This window comes from Leptosomus discolor, chromosome 17 (genome assembly GCF_034619465.1).
Source record: "Leptosomus discolor isolate bLepDis1 chromosome 17, bLepDis1.hap2, whole genome shotgun sequence".
NCBI classification, from domain to species: Eukaryota; Metazoa; Chordata; class Aves; order Leptosomiformes; family Leptosomidae; genus Leptosomus; species Leptosomus discolor.
This window is the reverse complement of record NC_141407.1, coordinates 15,258,803-15,276,806: the sequence shown is the minus strand read 5'-3', so window position 1 is coordinate 15,276,806 and position 18,004 is coordinate 15,258,803. Positions and strand designations below refer to the sequence as shown.

Here is an 18,004-nt window from a genome sequence, read left to right as displayed (position 1 = left end):
GCCCATGGGGCCCCACAGTGCCACGTCTGACCCACTTTGGCACCATTTCAGGCTCCAGACCGAAGCCCTCGCTTTTGCTAACTTTCCTGTGCTTTTGCAGTGCATAACAAAAGCAGAAATTTGCCTGGAGAAGAAGGAGAAGAAGAAAATTCAGCTTATTGTTCAGAGAAACGTGGTCCTGTTAGTGAGGGGGTGCTCTTCCACCACCACCGAGCAATGCCCAGGGAACGGCAGGTGTAAATTTAGGTCCCTCTCTTATTATTCATGAAGAGCTCTCTCTTCTTGATGTTAAAAAGGGTGTACAATGCTATAAGAGGAGAGAGAGAGGTGTGAGATACTGTAGCTCAAGTGAGAAAAGGCAGCTTCTCACTTAATGGCAGTAGGCAGAAGCGTTAAGAAACAAGAAGATAGCAGGGAACCGAGGGACTTGTACGGCTCCGTCCTTGCAGGCTCAGTGCTGAAGCAAGGCTCCCTCCTTATCCCCCTGTAGATGATGGTTAATCGGGGTGCAGAGACAGTAAACAAACACAGCCCAACAAGATAATTACGCGGAATTTAATGTCTTCTGGGGTTTTCCCCCATTTTTCTCAGTAGGCATTTCCCAGTGTGGGGTTCGAAGCTGGGATGCACTTGGCAGCTCGCCTGTGGCATGGGCACAGCATGCTGCGCGGGACACATCCCTTGTGAAAAACGGCTGGAAGAATCTCATGGATTTTCTTGGTGTGCTCTCTAGGGAATTTCTTTCCTTGTTGAAAATGTGGCCTTGGCCAAAGCACTTTGGCTACCGAGAGCTTTGCCATGAAAAGCTTTCTGCTAACAAACCATCCAATGTTTAAGACCAGTACCGGCATACTTTGTTAGATTTTTTTTGGGTGCTATTTTTGAACAGCTTTTGCTTTATCACCTGTAGTTTAAGCTACCAGATTCTTTGGTCTTTTCCTCAGCTTATTCAATTATGCCATCCAGTATTTTGCAGTACAGCTCAATTCTGGGTACAGGATCTTTTATTTAACCTTTGTCTGAACCAAAGCTCTGCAGAAAAAGAAAAGGGATAAAGCCATATACACAAGGCTTAAGTTGCTGTTGACTAAATCATTAATATGCTGGGCTAGTTCTGCTTTTTCAGAGTGTCTATGTGTGAGCAGGTCTGTTCTTTAGCTTTACATATCAACGAGAAAAGGAAAAAGCAAAGGATTATTTGTGATTACTCTAAACGCGGTTGTTTGGAAGAATAATAATAAAAAAAAGACTCTCTTTCTGTCTTCACCCATGGAGATCACAGTTCTGTCTGGTTTCTCCATGAAGTTACGAACACCCACCTGAGCAGTTCATAAATGGCCACTTGTGCTCCCAGCGATCAGTGTTGTTTGAGACACTGCATGTGCACATGTGAACCCTTTATTATGTGTGAAATATAGATGGAGGTATTTTCCAGAAGGTGGCTTGGGGATTTGTCTGAAAGATGTTTAGATAGCCAGCCCTCAAAGGGCTGCAAAATTTAGCTAAAAATTGTATAAGAAGCAGCATATTTTTTAAAATTTCTGCGCATCCTGTGCTATGTGTCCGGTGCAGCTGATCTCTTCAAACCCGACCCCACAAAATGAGTTTGGCTTTTAAACTGCATCAGTCCTCCAGTCACACTCAAAGCCTAAAACCAGGACAGGCTGAGAGGTGTTCAGCCTAGAGCTGGCCTGAAATAGAAGAACAAACAGGGAAGCGTGATGTTACCAAGTTTTTCAGTTTCACAGAACATGAAATATGTTTAAATTTGAATTTTTGTTTCTCCTCCATTGAGTACAATTAATTAAATAATACTTAAATCTCTCTCTAGCTTCCTTTCTCTATATGATATTTTTTTCAATCCTTTAAGGGGAGGTTTGGACTGAGAAAAGTGACTGTGGGAGAAAAAGAAAATAGTGAAAAATAGGGGATAAAATTCCCTAGAAAACTCTTGGTGACTCAGCGAGAAATAGATGAAGAAGGAAAGAGATCAAGAGAACAATTTTTTTTTCCAAAGTTTGGGGCTTTGAGAGAAGAACTGGAGGATTTTGGCAAATGTCAAATGGTTTGGGGGCAATTTGGATTTCCAAAACGAGCTAATTTTCACTTAAACTATGTTGGGGGTGAAAGTCTTTACCAATTTCAACCTACTGCTCTTCAAAACGTATTTGCTTAGACACCTCTAGCCAGTTCCATGCCAAAATATGTGAATACTTACGTAGGACCCTCACACCGTGCTTCAAGGCTTGCACGCGGCTGGGCTCCATGGACATGCTGAGCATCGTCTGCTGCCCGCCGATGGTGCAGACCTGGTTTTCCTGGGCAGCCTGCTTGAACATGACCATGAGCTGGTTGGCAATGATGGTGTTGAGCACAGAAATGACGACCATGGGGAACACGAAGGAGATGAAAGTGTTGACCTGCGGGAGAGAGATTGGCACGGTCAAGGGATGAGGAGGATCAGTGGAGCAGGAGATTGTGTTTTATTTCTCAAAGCAACAGAGAAACAGCCTACAGTGGAAATATTTTCTCTCTCACTCTTCTGGCTTTGGCTTTTGAAGGCTTATTGCACAGAGGGAAAACTCAAACAACACTGACATACGTTCATTCATGTGGACCAACACTCAAAAAAGGCAAATTCATTCTCATCCACTTATGTTGTCTTCCCCCTTTCAGTGCAGTTCATTGCCAGAAACATCTCAACCGAAACAAGCCACTGATCTTTTCATCTCGTGAACAGCAGGATGCTTCTTAGCTTTCATTGTGTGCAGTGTGACTTCTAAATAACAGTATGTTATTGTGTTTTTTCTTTACTATGAGCACTCCTTGAGATCTTTCTAACTTTCTTTTTTGTGTTCTGTGATTTCGTTGTAGATTTAATGGCAGCGTTTTGTTATCTCATAACCAAATTATCCAATAAACCTTGTGCCTTAAAGGATTAAAATTGATCGGAATAAACAAGTGGAAGTTGTAATGTTTTTAGTCCAAATTATTTGATTACTACAGTTTTGATAAAATTAAATGGAGGATCAAATTAAGCAGTGATTGAATCAAGTGGAAGTCACTGTTCGTGTCAAATAAATGCAGGAAGCCTTTGTGAGGGCCTTGTGAGCTGTCTAGAAACCTCACTGGAGCTGAGCTTAACAAACAGCAGCCCAGGGAACCAGAGGCATGTGTAGGATTTGCCCGCATGGCTGTGGCACGGCTGCCGTGGTGGGATGATGAGCTGCTGTGCTAACCCGCCCTGCAGCGCGGAGGGGCTGGGTGCCCGCGGGGCTGGTCCTCTGCGCTGTGCGGCTCAGGGGGAGGCTCAGCACATCACCGAGATGAGCGTGGGACAAATCAAAAGCCCCTTAATTTTTTTTTTCAATTTCACGATATTAAAAAGAATTAGACTGTGTGCTGCAAACCACTGTGGAATTTTGTTATAGGCGATAAAATGACAAGAAGACAAAACTACTGAAACCAACAGGGACCTTTGCCCTGTGGTGGGGTTACAAGGCATGCTAACTTCTGCCCCAGCACCTCAGCGCTCTAAAACACAGAAGCAACCCTGCACCCCGAGCCAACCCCACATCCCTCTGCAGACTACAAAACCAGGGAAGCCTCATCTACAAACAGGTGCTCCGTCTGCTTGGACAGAGACATCCCCTCTCCACCCACCCACCCACGCAGGACCATCACCTCAGTGCACAAGCATTTGCTGTACACCCAGTATCTAGTGCAGATGTGTGGTCGTTCTGCTCCGGAGGGATTCGGAAATGCAAGAGGTGAACGGAAAGATGGGGAAAGAATCCAACCACTCCCTCAAGATGCTACAGAGGATCCATAAAAGAAAGAAATAAGAAGCCCATAAGCATATGGGGAGCAGGTGCACTGGCAATCGGAAGCACTTAAGTTTCTTTGTTCATAAATTTCAGAAAGATGCAACTCCCCTTTCAATGAAGACAGGCAGTGGTGTTGTTGCCAGAGTTTTCTTTAGACGGATCAAGTCTCTATGCAGCTTTGCGCTCCAGAGCTTGATGTGTTTAGCAAAAGTACCAGCTGGGTTTCGTCTCTCGCAGCCCACATGGTGAGAACATCATCTCTCATTTATGCTGGTAATAATAATAGAGCTCCTCTGCGGACTGAGGACCTTCCTAGATATACCCCACCATTACAAGCTGTCAATGGCCTCTTGATAAATATATAGCACTTTTCGAAGCTTCTAAAAGATCTCACAGCCTCCTGCATATAAAGAAGAGTTATCATTTGAAGTCGCCTCGCGATGCTAAGATCAATCGTTAAGCAATAGGGACCAAGTTCTCAGCTGGTGCAGAATGACACGGTTTCACTGAAAGAGTAATTCGTGCCTGTGAAGAACCTACTTCATTTATTTAACCTTCACGATGCAGCTGGGCTGAGCTGGCGCACACAGGTGAAGTGGTTTGCTCAGACTTACCAGGTCAGACTAAGAAACGAGCCCTGTAGTTCCCCGCTCTTATTTCTATGGCTTTAGCTGCTGAATGCACTTCTTTCCTACTGCTGACCAATGTTTGCACGGCAGCGAAAGGAAACACTTAATTCTGGAAATCCTTCACTCTGTCACCTGAGCTTCACAGTTTATTGGCTTTCATTCAAACACTTTCCCTAGCTATAAATTAGTCTTGCCTAATGTAATTACGCAGGACTCAAAAAGTCTTTTCTGAGCTTTCCTTAAAGCTTTGATTTATTCCATAGTTGTATTGTGAAGTCTTTAAAGAGCTTGGGAAATTGTCTAGAATAGCATTGACTTTCCCATTTTTGAATTGTTATGGTAAAAGTGAAAATTGCATGCTTTCTGTGAAAGGCTATATTTAAAGGTTTTTTCCATGTCTTGATTTGTACCAAAACTCTCATATAGTTGAAAAAAAAAATCAATATTTTCCCCAGAAGCAGAAGGTTTTAATTTGTGGAAAGAATTATTTGCAAACACAGACTCTCGAGGACTATAAAGGCCAGAAAAGCTAATCCCCCTCCTGCAAAACCTCTGTATTCAGTGGGTTTTTTTCTAGCAAGCTGCTTGCTGGGTTGTGCAGGTCCGGACCATCATGCCAGCTCATCGTGCCAGTGCAGTAGCAGTTCATTTCCAGGTGACTTTGCACACTGCTGGTGCTGATGCCTCAAACACCTCTTCAAAGCCAATGGAAAGTTCACCTGCTTCAAGAGGAGCTAGTCTGGGATCCCAGGACTACGTATTCAAAGGTCTTCAGAAGCAACAAGACTTGTATAAGTGTTCAGTGGGATTTTTTACAGCACTGAAATTCCTAACATCAGTGGGACTAAAGTGACTACGGCTGTCAGTGAACACTCATGGGAGCCTTTGGGTCCTTATATACCTTTACAGATCGCTCTGGCCCTGGGAAGGAGGATTTAGACAGTGTCCAGGTACATTTTTGACTTGAAAGTCTCATGTTGGCTCACCATGGAAAAGACAGCTTGTGAGATACTGGATCTAAACTGCTTCTGTATTTAGAGTTGTTTGGATGCACAAGCAGAGTGGTCTGGCCGCATCTCTGCTGTCACCAGGCATGGTTCAGTCTGATTTTCCTCTCCATTAAAACCGATGTGTTTGCATCAGTGTAAACCCACCAGATCCGAGGTTTCTGCTCAGCACCACGATGGACAGTAACGTGCAGCATGAGCACAGTGCCGAAGCACAAAGCTGTGCATGGAAAGGCTTAGCGCTGGCTGCTCTCTAGTTTAAAAAATCCCCAACACGACAAACCCTGTGACTGTGTGCTAAATCCTCATTTAAAAAAAAAAAAAAAAAAAAGAAGAAAATCCAATACTACAATGTTTGCCATTGGCAGGAGAGAGTGAAACACTAACCCACTTCCATGCTGCTGTCGCTCCTGTAATCAGTGCTGCCCTAAAAGCCGTTCAAGCACTGGGCTGGCAGCATCTGTGGGATGGGATTAGTCCTCAGGACCAAATCATGTTTTGTCTGGTACAGAACAACCTTCCTCTCCAGCACCGCCCGAGCAGTAACGCTCAGAGACCCGAATCGCTCTCTGGCTGCGCTGCGCAGGACGGAGACGCTGCGGATGCCGTCTGAGGGTGAGCCCCCAGCAGAAGTCTCTGCCTAGACCCTGTCCCTGTGAAGGCATGCCCGAGATATCTGATCGCCTGCTGGATGCAAAGACAAGGCAGAGACACCCGCTGTGACTCCCCTCAGAGGTACAACACCTCCACAGTCCCCCAAGGCAGTGATGCTGACCTTCCCAGCCCCATCTTGGTGGCCGTGGGGGTCCTGCCCTGCCCAGGCACTGAGCCTCCCTGGCTCTCTAATGATGATGCACTTTTCATCCCAGCTTTCTCTTAGCCTTCTGTTGCCAAAGGTGATTTTAATTCCAGCTGAACCATTAAAATTATGCAGGGTTTTGCAGAACACAGAAGACAAAGCCCATCTGGGGCTGGGGCTTCATAAACTGGTGAGGAGACAAATGAAAATTTATGGATATTAAGTCACACTTCTGGAAGGGAGAATAAGCAGCTATCAGCCTCTCTTGGTCAGCTCAACAAAATTCAGACTTTGTCTGAGACTAGATAATTCAGCAAGTTTTCTTCTTCCTTCCAAACAGGCGCATGGGAGACACGTGGGGGAAGGGACCAGAAAAATCAAGTGACACAAAAGCAGAAGCCAGTTCTTGGGTTTGTGACTCTTCCTAAATCTTCTGTACAGAAAACTGCTCCCCTGGCTCTGCTGAGCTTCTTGCTGACGTGATTTGCTTTTCCAAGTCGTCCCTCAAATTATTTGGCTGCTGTGGTTTCCCTGGGTTACGACTAAAAGCAGACATCAGCTCACTCACGACGGTGATGGAGAAGGTGAGCGTATAACTTCATGTAGGGACTCTCCAGGGAGTCTGAGATTTAGGGATAATTTTAGCCCTGAGTTATGAGAATGGTTTTGTGGCAGAGACCAGAGATGTCCCCTCATTGCCTCATAAATGAGGTGACAGCAGAGCCAAATTCTTGGTCTCTGTCAGTGCCATGTCTCCGGAGTCACCGCCCCTTCCAGCAGTGAGCTGGGATGCTCGGAGCAATTTTTCCCTCTTCCTCTTCAGGGATGTGAGAAGGAAAATTAAAATGGAGAGAAGTGTGGATGATGGTGAGTTGGTAAAACCTCACCCGGACTGACTAAGCTTCTCTCATAATTCATTTCCCTGTGGCATGTCGTGTGAGCTGGGAAATGCTATGAAATGGCTGTCAGCCTTTCCATTCTCAGTGCAGAGACTCTTCTTCAGTCCAGCCACTCCCTGAGGACATGCCTGGGGAAATGGCTGAGGAACCCAAAAGGAGCTGAAAACTCTCTTAGGAGGAGATTTGTCTTTGCTGGTTTCCTGGAAGTGAGGGTGGAGAGGACTGAGGTTGAAGGGTATCGTTTGATTGTGGTTTTGAGCAAATAAATTAAACCACAGAGCTGAGATTTAACAATCTATCGAATTCTGATTCACCTCATTTCCAATGGAAATGAAAAGTAAATTATCCTCCCCCTGACTGTGGAGGCAGTATTGTTAGCATATGTCAATCAGAAAAGCACATTCTGCTACATCAACATTTGGCTGCCAAAAAATCTTATTTGACTAAATGTACTTTACAAAATTACCAGTTATCTCACTCAGTGGATGGAATTAGTATTTTTTTAACCAGCCAGTGAATAATTTTGGTCTTTAATAAGCACTGTGCCACATTCTTGGATACGACAACCTGTGGCAGCCAAAGCAGGACAGGGAAAAGCACATGGTGCTGGCGTGCCAAAGGGAGCATTTGGCAATGGCACTCGTGTTTGATGTTCACAGGATGTACCTGCTGAAAAATCCAAAGGTCTTTTTTTTCCCCTCAGTAAGTAAATGACCGTCTAATTAACCACCATCTTTGCATAGCTTTCCAAATTTCCATGCCAAGTATCTAGTGGCTATCAGCCACATGCCATTCCTTAGATACAACAGGGCAAGTGAGGTCTGCGTTTGTGAGCGATGGGAGAAAACAACTGCCTTTGTAGCCAGTACTTGGTTCAGTGAGGAATGTGCAAGCTGAAAGACTGCAGCCTAGGAAGCAAATTCTACTCTTCCTGAAACTTTTGAGGAATTTTATTAATTTCAGAGTGCATTAGCACTAGATTTTAAGAGAAAAACGTTACAATCTTTCCTCTCTCAGATCATTCATTTAATAAATATCTAAATTAAATCTGCAGAAGGAAGCTTGAAAGAGTATGGAAGTGAGAGAATAAAGAATCTGAAAAGGTTGAGCAGGTATCCAGCTTTAGTGGGGACCTGTTCTGCAGGATACAGCCGGTCCTTATCTCAGATAAGTGCATCCTGATGTGGGAACACAAATCCTGGGTCAATAGGAACAGGTACCAGTGCTGAAGTCTGTGTGTAGATTTGGAGCTCTAACGGTGTTCTTGAGCAAGCACACATTGCCAGTTTTAACTCAGGCAGGTTTGTCTGTCAGGTTTTATTTTGGTCGTTGCTATCTCAAGCAGCCCTGACAGCGTGATACGGTGTGACACCGCCGTCACCCTCGGACAGAGACTGTACAGGCTCACTAGGCAGCTGCATGCAGGCATGGTCGGATCCTGCATCCCTGCAGGGTCCTCTTGCCCCATCAGACAGCGTGACGCAAAACACACTGCCATGGGACTTCGTCAGCCGGGTGAAATGACCCTTCCATTGCCTCAGAACCAGGAACGGTATGTAAATATTTGATGGAGAGCCGGGTGAGGAGACATCAGATCCCATCATTAACTTAGTGACCAACCAAAGAGAAGATACCAAACCCCAACTAATACATTCTCTTTAAAACATCCTGAGAAATAATCACAAAAGCCTCTGCTTGTTACCTCTTCTATCCAGCTATAGATGAGTATGGATTCCATACGTCTTATCCAAGTTAACGCAGTGTGATGGTGTGAATTGCCCTAATCTCACCCCAAACGGCTCCCCCCTTCACCTCTGGGAGCTGTAAGCGTAGACCAGAGAGACTGAGAAGCACCCGCACTCCGCCCCAGTAAGGCCTTTTCAAAAATGTTAAATATCAAACCCAGACATTTCAAATAAAGGTTACGTTGCTCACAGGCACAGGTATCTGAGGTCAAAATGTTACGATCAGCTACGAATTACAGAGGCAAACCTTGAAGCTGGGGCACAGCTGTGCAGGGACAGGGGGACGGATGGCAGTCACACGCAGTTAAACCTCTGGGAGCCGGGGCAGTGATGCGGGTGTGAGCCTGGTCTAAACACGGAGAGGAGCAGGACATCCCATGTGTGTCATTTAGGGGAAAAGAAAACAAAGAAAAGCCTCAAACGCAGACGCATCCTGCCCAATCCAGCTCTGATTAAATAACTCAGCGGGTTTTGCTGACCTCAGCTGGCTTCAAATTGGAGCTCAAATTGGCCAAACCTGTGTATTTCAGACCTCTGCAGGAGTCCCGGTTTTCTTTGGGTTTTAGATAGTGTCTGGGAATAGGGGACTGCAGGTACTGTTGCTTAGGTGAAGAAAGAGATCACACAAGTCTGAAGATAAACTACCAGATGGAGCTGATGGATGCTCCCAAGTGACCAGACCAGGCTCTGTCCCCGTGATGCTACTGCCCTGCAGCCGTTAATGTCAATGAGACTGGTACTCAATTAATTGCATGGCAGGGACGTGTGAGCGTCTGTTACTGACACATCCATTCACTGGCTTATTCACTGAAGGAAAACCCCTCAAAAGACAACTCAGAGGACTTGTGCATGAGCTCTGCTTGCTTCTGTTAAGATGTTTCGAGTTTTGTATTGATAGACATTTATGTCAGCAGAAAATGCGTGTTACTACAAGGCTTACGGTGACAGTGTGCAGTGTTTGCAGCCTGTGCTGTACTTTGAGATCTACAAGGTGCACGTACCTGCAGCACACTGCAGAACAGGGCTTGTTCGGTACCATGTGGTGATGTTGTAGGAACCGCTCAGAGGCACATGGTCCTCCCCTCTCTCTGTGCTGGCTGGCTGCCTCTGAAGTTGTCTGCAACTGGCTAACACCAGACATGAACTCTTCCAACAGGCTTAATTTAGCTCTAGCACTGAGACCAGAAGAAGGATCTCCTTAAACTCTGTTTTCGTTAGCATTTTGTGTTTGCTCCAGAGCAGAGATGTTTTCCTGGTAACATTCCTTCTCTCTTTAGATCCACGGGCATCATGAAAGAATGACCAGTCAGTGTGAATTAAGATATTAAGAATAACCAACGTGTAATATTTTCAAGCCTGTATGTGGTCCCACACTGATGAACTATAATGGGAATGCAGAGCAGCTAATGATCTTGAGAAGTTAAGTTAATCAGATACTCTGCAGGAGTTAATCAGATACAGAGCAGATGGAAATAAATTGCATACCGACAAAAAAATCCATCCTATCTCTATGGCAAAAACATTCCACGAGCATTCCCATTCATAAATCTCCCTCCATGGAGAAAGCATTTGTTCATAAAAAACAGCATCTGATGCAGAACAACTTAAATGGGTCTCTTGCTCATGGTGGGTTGGCAAAGATGTCAGAGCACTGAAAAATGGTGGCATTCCTGAGCTTGACTGGATGCCTGAAGAGATAATTTAACCTCATTACTATGCATAGTTACAATCCTGTGGCCTAAAATATTTTCAGATTTATCATAAGTAATAGCAAAAAGGTATGATTCATACATAAGTGTTTGATATAAAGCTTATTATTCCTGATTGTACACAAGGGCAATATCTAAGTATCAGACTCCCTGGGGATGTCAGAGCTGTTCATTACCTTGCTAAATGCCAGAGAACCTTCTTCATTACAACTATTCACAAAAGAATATTTCCTCCTTTCCTGATCTTTGGACACCAGTCTCAAACCTGAATGGTTCTTCTGATTGCAGCTCCCAAAGAAAGAGAAAAGCTGTGAAATTCAGGAAATCCTGGAAATAATGGACTGGAGAATGGGCAAATGAGAAGGTTTTAAGGTTTGCCACTGTGTGTTGCAGAATGCCTTGTTGTACATCATGGATATTCAGCTTTATCACTTGACAAAACTGAAGGATAAAAGAATGTATATTTAGAAAAATGAAAGAGTAAATCAGTTACCAGAAAAAACCAACCCCAAACAAAAAAATAACCCAAATCCTCACTAGGATGGATTTGGGGGTCTTGTATGTCTCACTAACTTCAGTTAATCTAGGGCCTCCTGCCACTGATTTAAGAGGGATATGTGGAAACTAAAATGGAAGGGTTTTGTCCCGGGATGGTTGCTGTGTCCCCATACCTGGTGAGGGAGGAAGGAAGAAGTGACAGAGCGACAGTGATGATCCTCCACCATGTCATCATTAACCCAAAAGCTTCAAATCTTCCCCTCCTTCCTTCTTCATGGAATCTTTCCTAGTTTCCTGCAATTGGGTACATTGAGCTACAAGCTAAATTAATCAAATTTACCCAATTCTGCTTGCAAACAAGAATAAAGTCCATTCGTATGCTGTCAGTTTACTGGCCTCAGCTTTTCTCCTCAGATCTAGTTATCCATAGCACTATTTAGGGCAATATTTTTGGTTGAACAAAAACTCAGTGAATAGTGTTCTTGATTTTCCTTTTGAACATACAGGTCTTTGTTACTGTTTCCCCCTCACCCTCCCCAGCAGCTACATTCTACTGAAGGGGAAATAATACTTCAGCTTCAAATGACCGGTTGGAAATATGCTTTAAATAATTTACCAGTGCAGTTGGATTTCAGTTCTCACTATCTGCTGGCATTTTGGATCCTACTTGTTTTCGCCAAAGGGATATTGCCCATCGCCTATCACCATATATTTAGTTTTCTCCAGTTCTGCTGCTTGTCAGCCTGCTAAATAATTTAATAAATGTTCATACAGTGCCTAATGCTCCTGACATCTGAGTAATCCTAATCCAGATTTTGCAGTTATTTTGTGTCTATCCTCTTGCCTGTCTTCTTTTTCACTGGGCATTGTACAAGCCGTGAGGTCTCACGTGGTGGACGTTCATCCAGAGAAAGTGCCTCCATGTCTTGGTGCTTCCCCTGGTGCGGGCTGATGCTCTCTGTTGAGGATAGCTAATGATGGGCTTGTCAAAACCACCAAAATCATCCTCTTTCCTATACTGTTAGCCATGACTGCAAGCACTGAGCACGTCCGACGCTCCTTCTCCCACCACTTGGGTTTTGCAGCCTGGAACGGGTGCAGGACTGGCAGCCACCGCAGCCTTAATGAGAGGGCAGACTAAACGTATGTCTTAGGGGTGTATTGCCATGGAAATAAACCAGCAACTGATTTTGTGAGCCGATACTCGGATCCTTGCTTCTCTAATGTCTGCTTGTTATTCCATACTTCTTCAGTTCATGCTTGGGATAGCAGTTGTAATGAATGAGACTATTATGCTTGGACATTCTCTCACAGAGCATGTCAAAAAAAGCATCAAACCGTGGTGACAGTCAATTATCCCCCAACTTCTCTTGTTCCGGTAATATTGAGTCATTTCATCCCTGAAAATTGAAATGGATGGCTTTTGGCTACATGGGTATGAAGTCGCTTACAGGGAGCAGGCCAGCGTGGGGATTTCTAGTCAGTATTTTAGGAGTAAAATAAAGCAAAAGGTAAAAGCATGGGAGTATAATAAGCCAAGATTTTTAACTGCGAAGAGCAGTGAACAGTTAAAACAAGTGATGTTTGCTTTCTTTCTTCCCACACTCTCCTGGTAGATGGATCATGACAGAGAAAAATGTGGGTCTGTTCTGCTCACGTGGTGACTATCAGACTTCAGTTTTACACTCGGCACGTGGCAACACCACGGCCAAGCTCAGCCGTGCAGGAGCAGGGTGCTGGGCTCCCCCCCTGCCGCCGGTGTCCAACCTGGGGGTCCCACGCTGAGGCCAGAGCGTGGGTGTGCAAAGCAGCAGTGATGCCCCTCTCCTGCCCTTCATGGGGGGAAAATGGGGATGCAACCAGCAGCTGGATGGCAGGTGAGCACCCACTCATTAAAGTGAGAGTGCAGAGTAATTAGTAAATCAGCTCCATCCCACGGGATGATACTGAAGATTTAAGACAAAGACTATGCTATAAACCAAGCCAGCAACTAAAGCCTTCAGCCTGATGCATGAGGCACACACGCTACAGAAGGATTCAAAGGAGAGTTAATTTAAAAAGTAAAAAACAGACAGAAAGTATAAATCATTCTCCTACTGAAAACCACATTGGACTTGATTCTGATTTTGCACATTCTGCCAGGTAAGGTGGAGGTAGACGAGGGTAAGAGGTGCTATAGGTGTCTGAGAGACAAGTGAGATCATGGCAAGAAATGATTTATCTGTTGAATTATGTTTCAGTATCAAATTTTCTGAAGCTCTTTGTAATATTTCATGTATGCTGAAAAGTCGCAGTAATATAGCTGGTAAAATAACAGCTTGTCTGCTTAAAATAATTAGTAGTTGACAAATGGGTTGAATTTTAAACCCATGAGGAGCTTTGATTAGCACTAATAAATGTTGATTAAGGTAGCAATTAAAATCTAATAATCTCTCTGGGGGTCTGAACTTTAAAACTGAAGTTTGGAACATTCCTCAATTTCCAGAGAAAACACGACAGTTCCTCCCCAAGTTGCATTATTTAGCTGTGGCAGTGCAAATCTTTTGTCTTTATTTTTTCCAGTTTACACAAATTAATCGCAGCCTAAAGTAGTGCCCCAGGGGCAGCAACCAGCACCTATCCTAGTCTGACATCTGGTTGACATCATAACCTTGGTGCAGCGGTGATATTTAGCAGTGTGAGGTTTTAGCTTTCTCTTGAGTAAGTCAATGCTGTAAGACCCTCTTGAAGTCCCTATTTCCATGGCAGTCCTTCCCAGGAGGCAGTAACTGTCCCTCTTCTCATCAGGCTTTGAAGTGGGCTGGAGAGATCTCCATCTCTTCTTCAAGATGTTCTGCTTCGGAAAGGTAGCTGACCTCTCGAAAACAAGCAAGGTCAAGTAGCACTGAGTGTGCGCTCATCTCTCCTGAATCTCTCTCCTGCTGCTTCTGAGACCCGACTATGCCTCTCTTAATCAGGATGATTGGATGAGCGGATGAGCTACCAAGAAGTGTTGACTAGGTAGTGTCATGAGGAAGACTAAAATTATCTCCCTGTGCTGCGCTTCAGCAGTGTGACCAAGGCAAATCAAGCAGCACATTTTTGTTTATAGGCTTGTTTTACTGATTTATCATCATGGGACTATTCATGAAGGTCTCAGGATCTTACTAAAGCTGAGAAATTTTCAGTCACTTCCCTGTAGTTTTCTATGTTTGAAGGAGGAAAGCGCACTTGGATTTCATGGAGCACCTCTTTTATGCTGGGCAGATCCTTTTGCCTTTTCACTCTTGCTGTGGGCAAGACATAAACCTAACACAAAACCAGACCTGTCTTTCTTCCTTTATCACACACTAGCTGTGTCCCCCCCATTAATTCTGTTCCATCCTCCAGTTCATAACCTGGATACCAGCAGGACAAAAATAGGAATAGATGGTGAATTGGGAGTGACTTGGTCCTCTCATGTTCCCAGCGTGAATCGGAGTGCATCAGGACATCTGCCCTTGTTGAGCAGCTTTAATCACCAGACATGTCATTATATTGTTATATTACAGTCTGGTTTTTCAGGTCTGTTCCTGCTGACTTTGGGAGCAGCTGAAACAGGGTCTTTTTCCTGTAGGGCACCTGCAGTGACAGTTACTGAATGAATAGACCAGCAGAAAATTTGTTTGTGCACATCGTCGTCACCGTGTTCATATTCCAGGGGCTGTTCCTGGGGGAAAGCAAGGAGGTCAGAAGGAAGCTGTGTCCCCTTTGCCTCCCAGGGCTCCCGCTCAGGAAGGTGGCTGTTGCTTGGTCCTCCTCCTGGTCCCAGCATCCTCAGCTGCAAAGGAGATCTTAGCAGCGTGTGAAATAGCCTCCATGTTGGACAGCTTCTGGTTCTGGGAAGGACTTTTAATAATCTGCATAATTTTTAGGTGCTTTCTCAGCTCGGTCTGTGCGTCCTGAGTGTGGCTGTTGGTTCCTCTGCAGGACTCTGTGTTCCTCAGTGCATTTTCAGAGTCCGTGCATTGCTAAGGGTATTTGCAGCAAGAGAGAGACGGAGAGTTGAGGATGTGAAGTGGTGGAGGAGGAAAGGGAAGAAATCCAGAGGGTGCAAAAAAAAAGCCCATTCACTCTCAGTTGGTGTGTGTATCACTTTTTTTTCCCCCTTTCTTTTCTGCCTTGTAAGGATGCAATACAAATGGCTCAGATAAATGCAGAAAGGAACAAAAATGAAAGCACGGTAGCTGGAGACGCTCGGAGCTATTTTTTTCAAAGAAGCCTTGAGAACTGGATGCAATTGTGCATTTACATTTGAGTGAGCAATTTCCGTGCCTGAAGCTTTGAGACAGGTCACTCTCCGTGCAAGATGGATGCAAGAGTTAAACCAGCCAGGAACTGGAGCCGCACTGGGGCATGGGACTGGTGATGAGCATTGGCTTGGCTGGCTGGGCGCTGCAATAGTGGGGCTTTCAGGGGAAAGAGCAGCGGCTGCAAGAGGTTCCAGGTGGACAGTCATCCTGGACACCTCCAACCACAGCCAATACCACCTTCCACAAGGAGAGTTTTAAAGCTGGCTGAGATGGATCTACCTGTGCTGCCATGGGCATTCAGGGCTGCTGTGGAGACATCATCCTGGGTCTCAAAACATAGTTGGATGGGAAGCCATGAGCTCCCTAAGAGAAACTGTGGTGATTATTCATGCACAAACTTCCAGACTACTTATAAGGGCCTATTTAATATTTTTATAGTAATACTATGCACTCTGCTGCTCTTACTGTAGAATTACAGGTGCCAACCTGAGGACGGGGGTGGGGCGGGGCATTTTTTTTGGAGAAAAGCCATTTTGCCAGGGAGGTGAGACAAACAGATGGGCCGCAGAGAGACCTGGCCTCTCCGAGGAACTTAGAGGATCTGCTGGTTTCAGGCTATTAACCTGCCGCCTCACAAAACCATGAAGGTAAATCAGCAGGTGAATACACAGGTAGCAGGTACAGTATGAAAGTACTCGTTGGCTCAAGTAATGAGCAGAGAAATCCTAAATCTAGCGTAGATACGAGGGCCATCCTTCCCTGGTGACAATGTCTCTGTTGGCTAATTAAAACCACTGCATTGGACAGGCCAGGTGGCAATGAGCTGCAGGTCCGAAGCCTCACTGGACGGCTGGAAGGCCACCGTAGCCTCAAATCCACACGGTCTTTCAGAAAACGATCCCAAGGCAAAACATATCAAGACAGTCCTGCAAACCGTGGCAAAGACAAGTCCGGATTGCATTTCCATCTCTCAAAATTGATGTTCTTTTTTTTTTTTTTTTTTTTTTTAAGTAAAGTGCAAAATGAACATGTGGGAGCAAATGCTATCGGATAAGACTGCAAATGAGACTAATAGGCCAAATGTCAGATTTGTTTCTGGTGTAGCTGCTGAAGAGTCATTACTGAATACAGTCTTTATGTAACCTACTTTGCTTTAAGGCATAATCCAGCCACCAGCTGACTGGCACGAGGAAGATGTTTTGTTGGTGACTGCCTGCAAAGATATAAATTGCTATTCCTTAAATTTAAATTCTGATTGCAGGTTTAGAAAAATCTCTGTTTCCTCATGGCAGTTCGAACTCCTGCATAGCAATTTGCAGCCTGTTAACTGTAGGGTGGTTTTTCAGATTTACCTTTCTCAAAACCAGAAGGGTCCATGGAAAAATGGCTGAAAACAATGACCAAGAAGCTGGAGCAGAAATCAGCTTCCAACACCTTGACTTCTGCAATGTGAGAATCAGGAGCTGAACCTCTGCAGGTACCCAGTAATTCATGGTCCTATTCAAGGATCTGAGCACGGCTGCTGGTACCAGCATCCTCTGCTCATGGAGACGTTGCAGCTGATGTTGCTGGCACTTGCTTACACTGGCCTTGCTATGCATTAACTAAAATAATTTCCTTTTTTAAATACAAGAATATCAGTGCAAAAAATGCTGCTTTTGTCCCTAAGGCAGGCTTCCCAGACACAAGATTCAGTCTCAGGTAGAAACCATTCCTTTCCAAACAGTTATGGAGGAAGAGTCCTTGCAGAAGAGGAGGTGATTTAGCAAGATGAAATAATCACAGTGTCATAAATGCAACCAGGATTTCCCTGTTAATTACCTAACTGGTTAATTAAGGGGCTATTTTTTTATTAAAATTAATTTTCATCTTTGTAAAATACATGTCTTCAAAAGGGGGTGTACAGAAGTGTTTATCACTGATGCCCTGAGATGCTAATTTCCCAATGTTATGACTTGTAATCAAGATTAATTTTCTCTGATTTATCCTCCAAAGGAAAGACTTTACACCAGTTTTGACATTTAAATTACCTTAGATTTGCAAGTCCAATACTGTCATAAATATTCATAGTCAAGAATTGAGTATTTAGTCTTTAATTTTTTTTAATTTTTAATGCACTTCTAAAAACTGGTTTCAGAACAAGCATAGAGAAATGAAGCACCTTTTATTTGGAGCACGTGGAGCATCTGGCTTTGCTACCCTAACAGTGAACCGACAGTATTTGATGCTGCGGTTGAACAAAATTTGATGGAAAAATCATCCTTTGATCCTTTTCCTTACATCATTTTGGAAAACGCTGCTTTCATGTGTAAGTTACTGGATAGCACTGCCATTGTTTTAGTATGTGCCACGTCCATAACTGCATGAAACGAGGGAAGGTCAGTGCAAACCACAGAAGCAGCTCTCCAGGCAGCCGGCAGGGCTGCGTATAGTCTGTCCTCTCGCGCAGGCAGGACATCTAGGCTTTCACAGTTACACCAACAGAAGATGTTTGACCTGCCCTGAATGCTGGCCCTGCGAGCACAGACCCCAGTTTGGCACGGGCGAGATGCCTGCTGAAAAGAGATGCCCGGGGATTTGTGAAAAAGCACTTTTTTGGTGCTTCCTGGCTTTCACCCTG

General features: G+C 44.5%; 1 protein-coding gene across 1 annotated transcript in view; it reads right to left on the bottom strand.

The window, feature by feature from the left end:
• NTSR1 (neurotensin receptor 1) overlaps positions 1 to 18,004 on the bottom strand; it is a 56,612-nt gene that overhangs the window by 11,323 nt on the left and 27,285 nt on the right. The window contains exon 2 of the mRNA XM_009950022.2: positions 2,219 to 2,420. Within this exon, the coding sequence (XP_009948324.1) occupies positions 2,219 to 2,420 (202 nt within the window). The remainder of the gene's footprint in view (positions 1 to 2,218; positions 2,421 to 18,004) is intronic.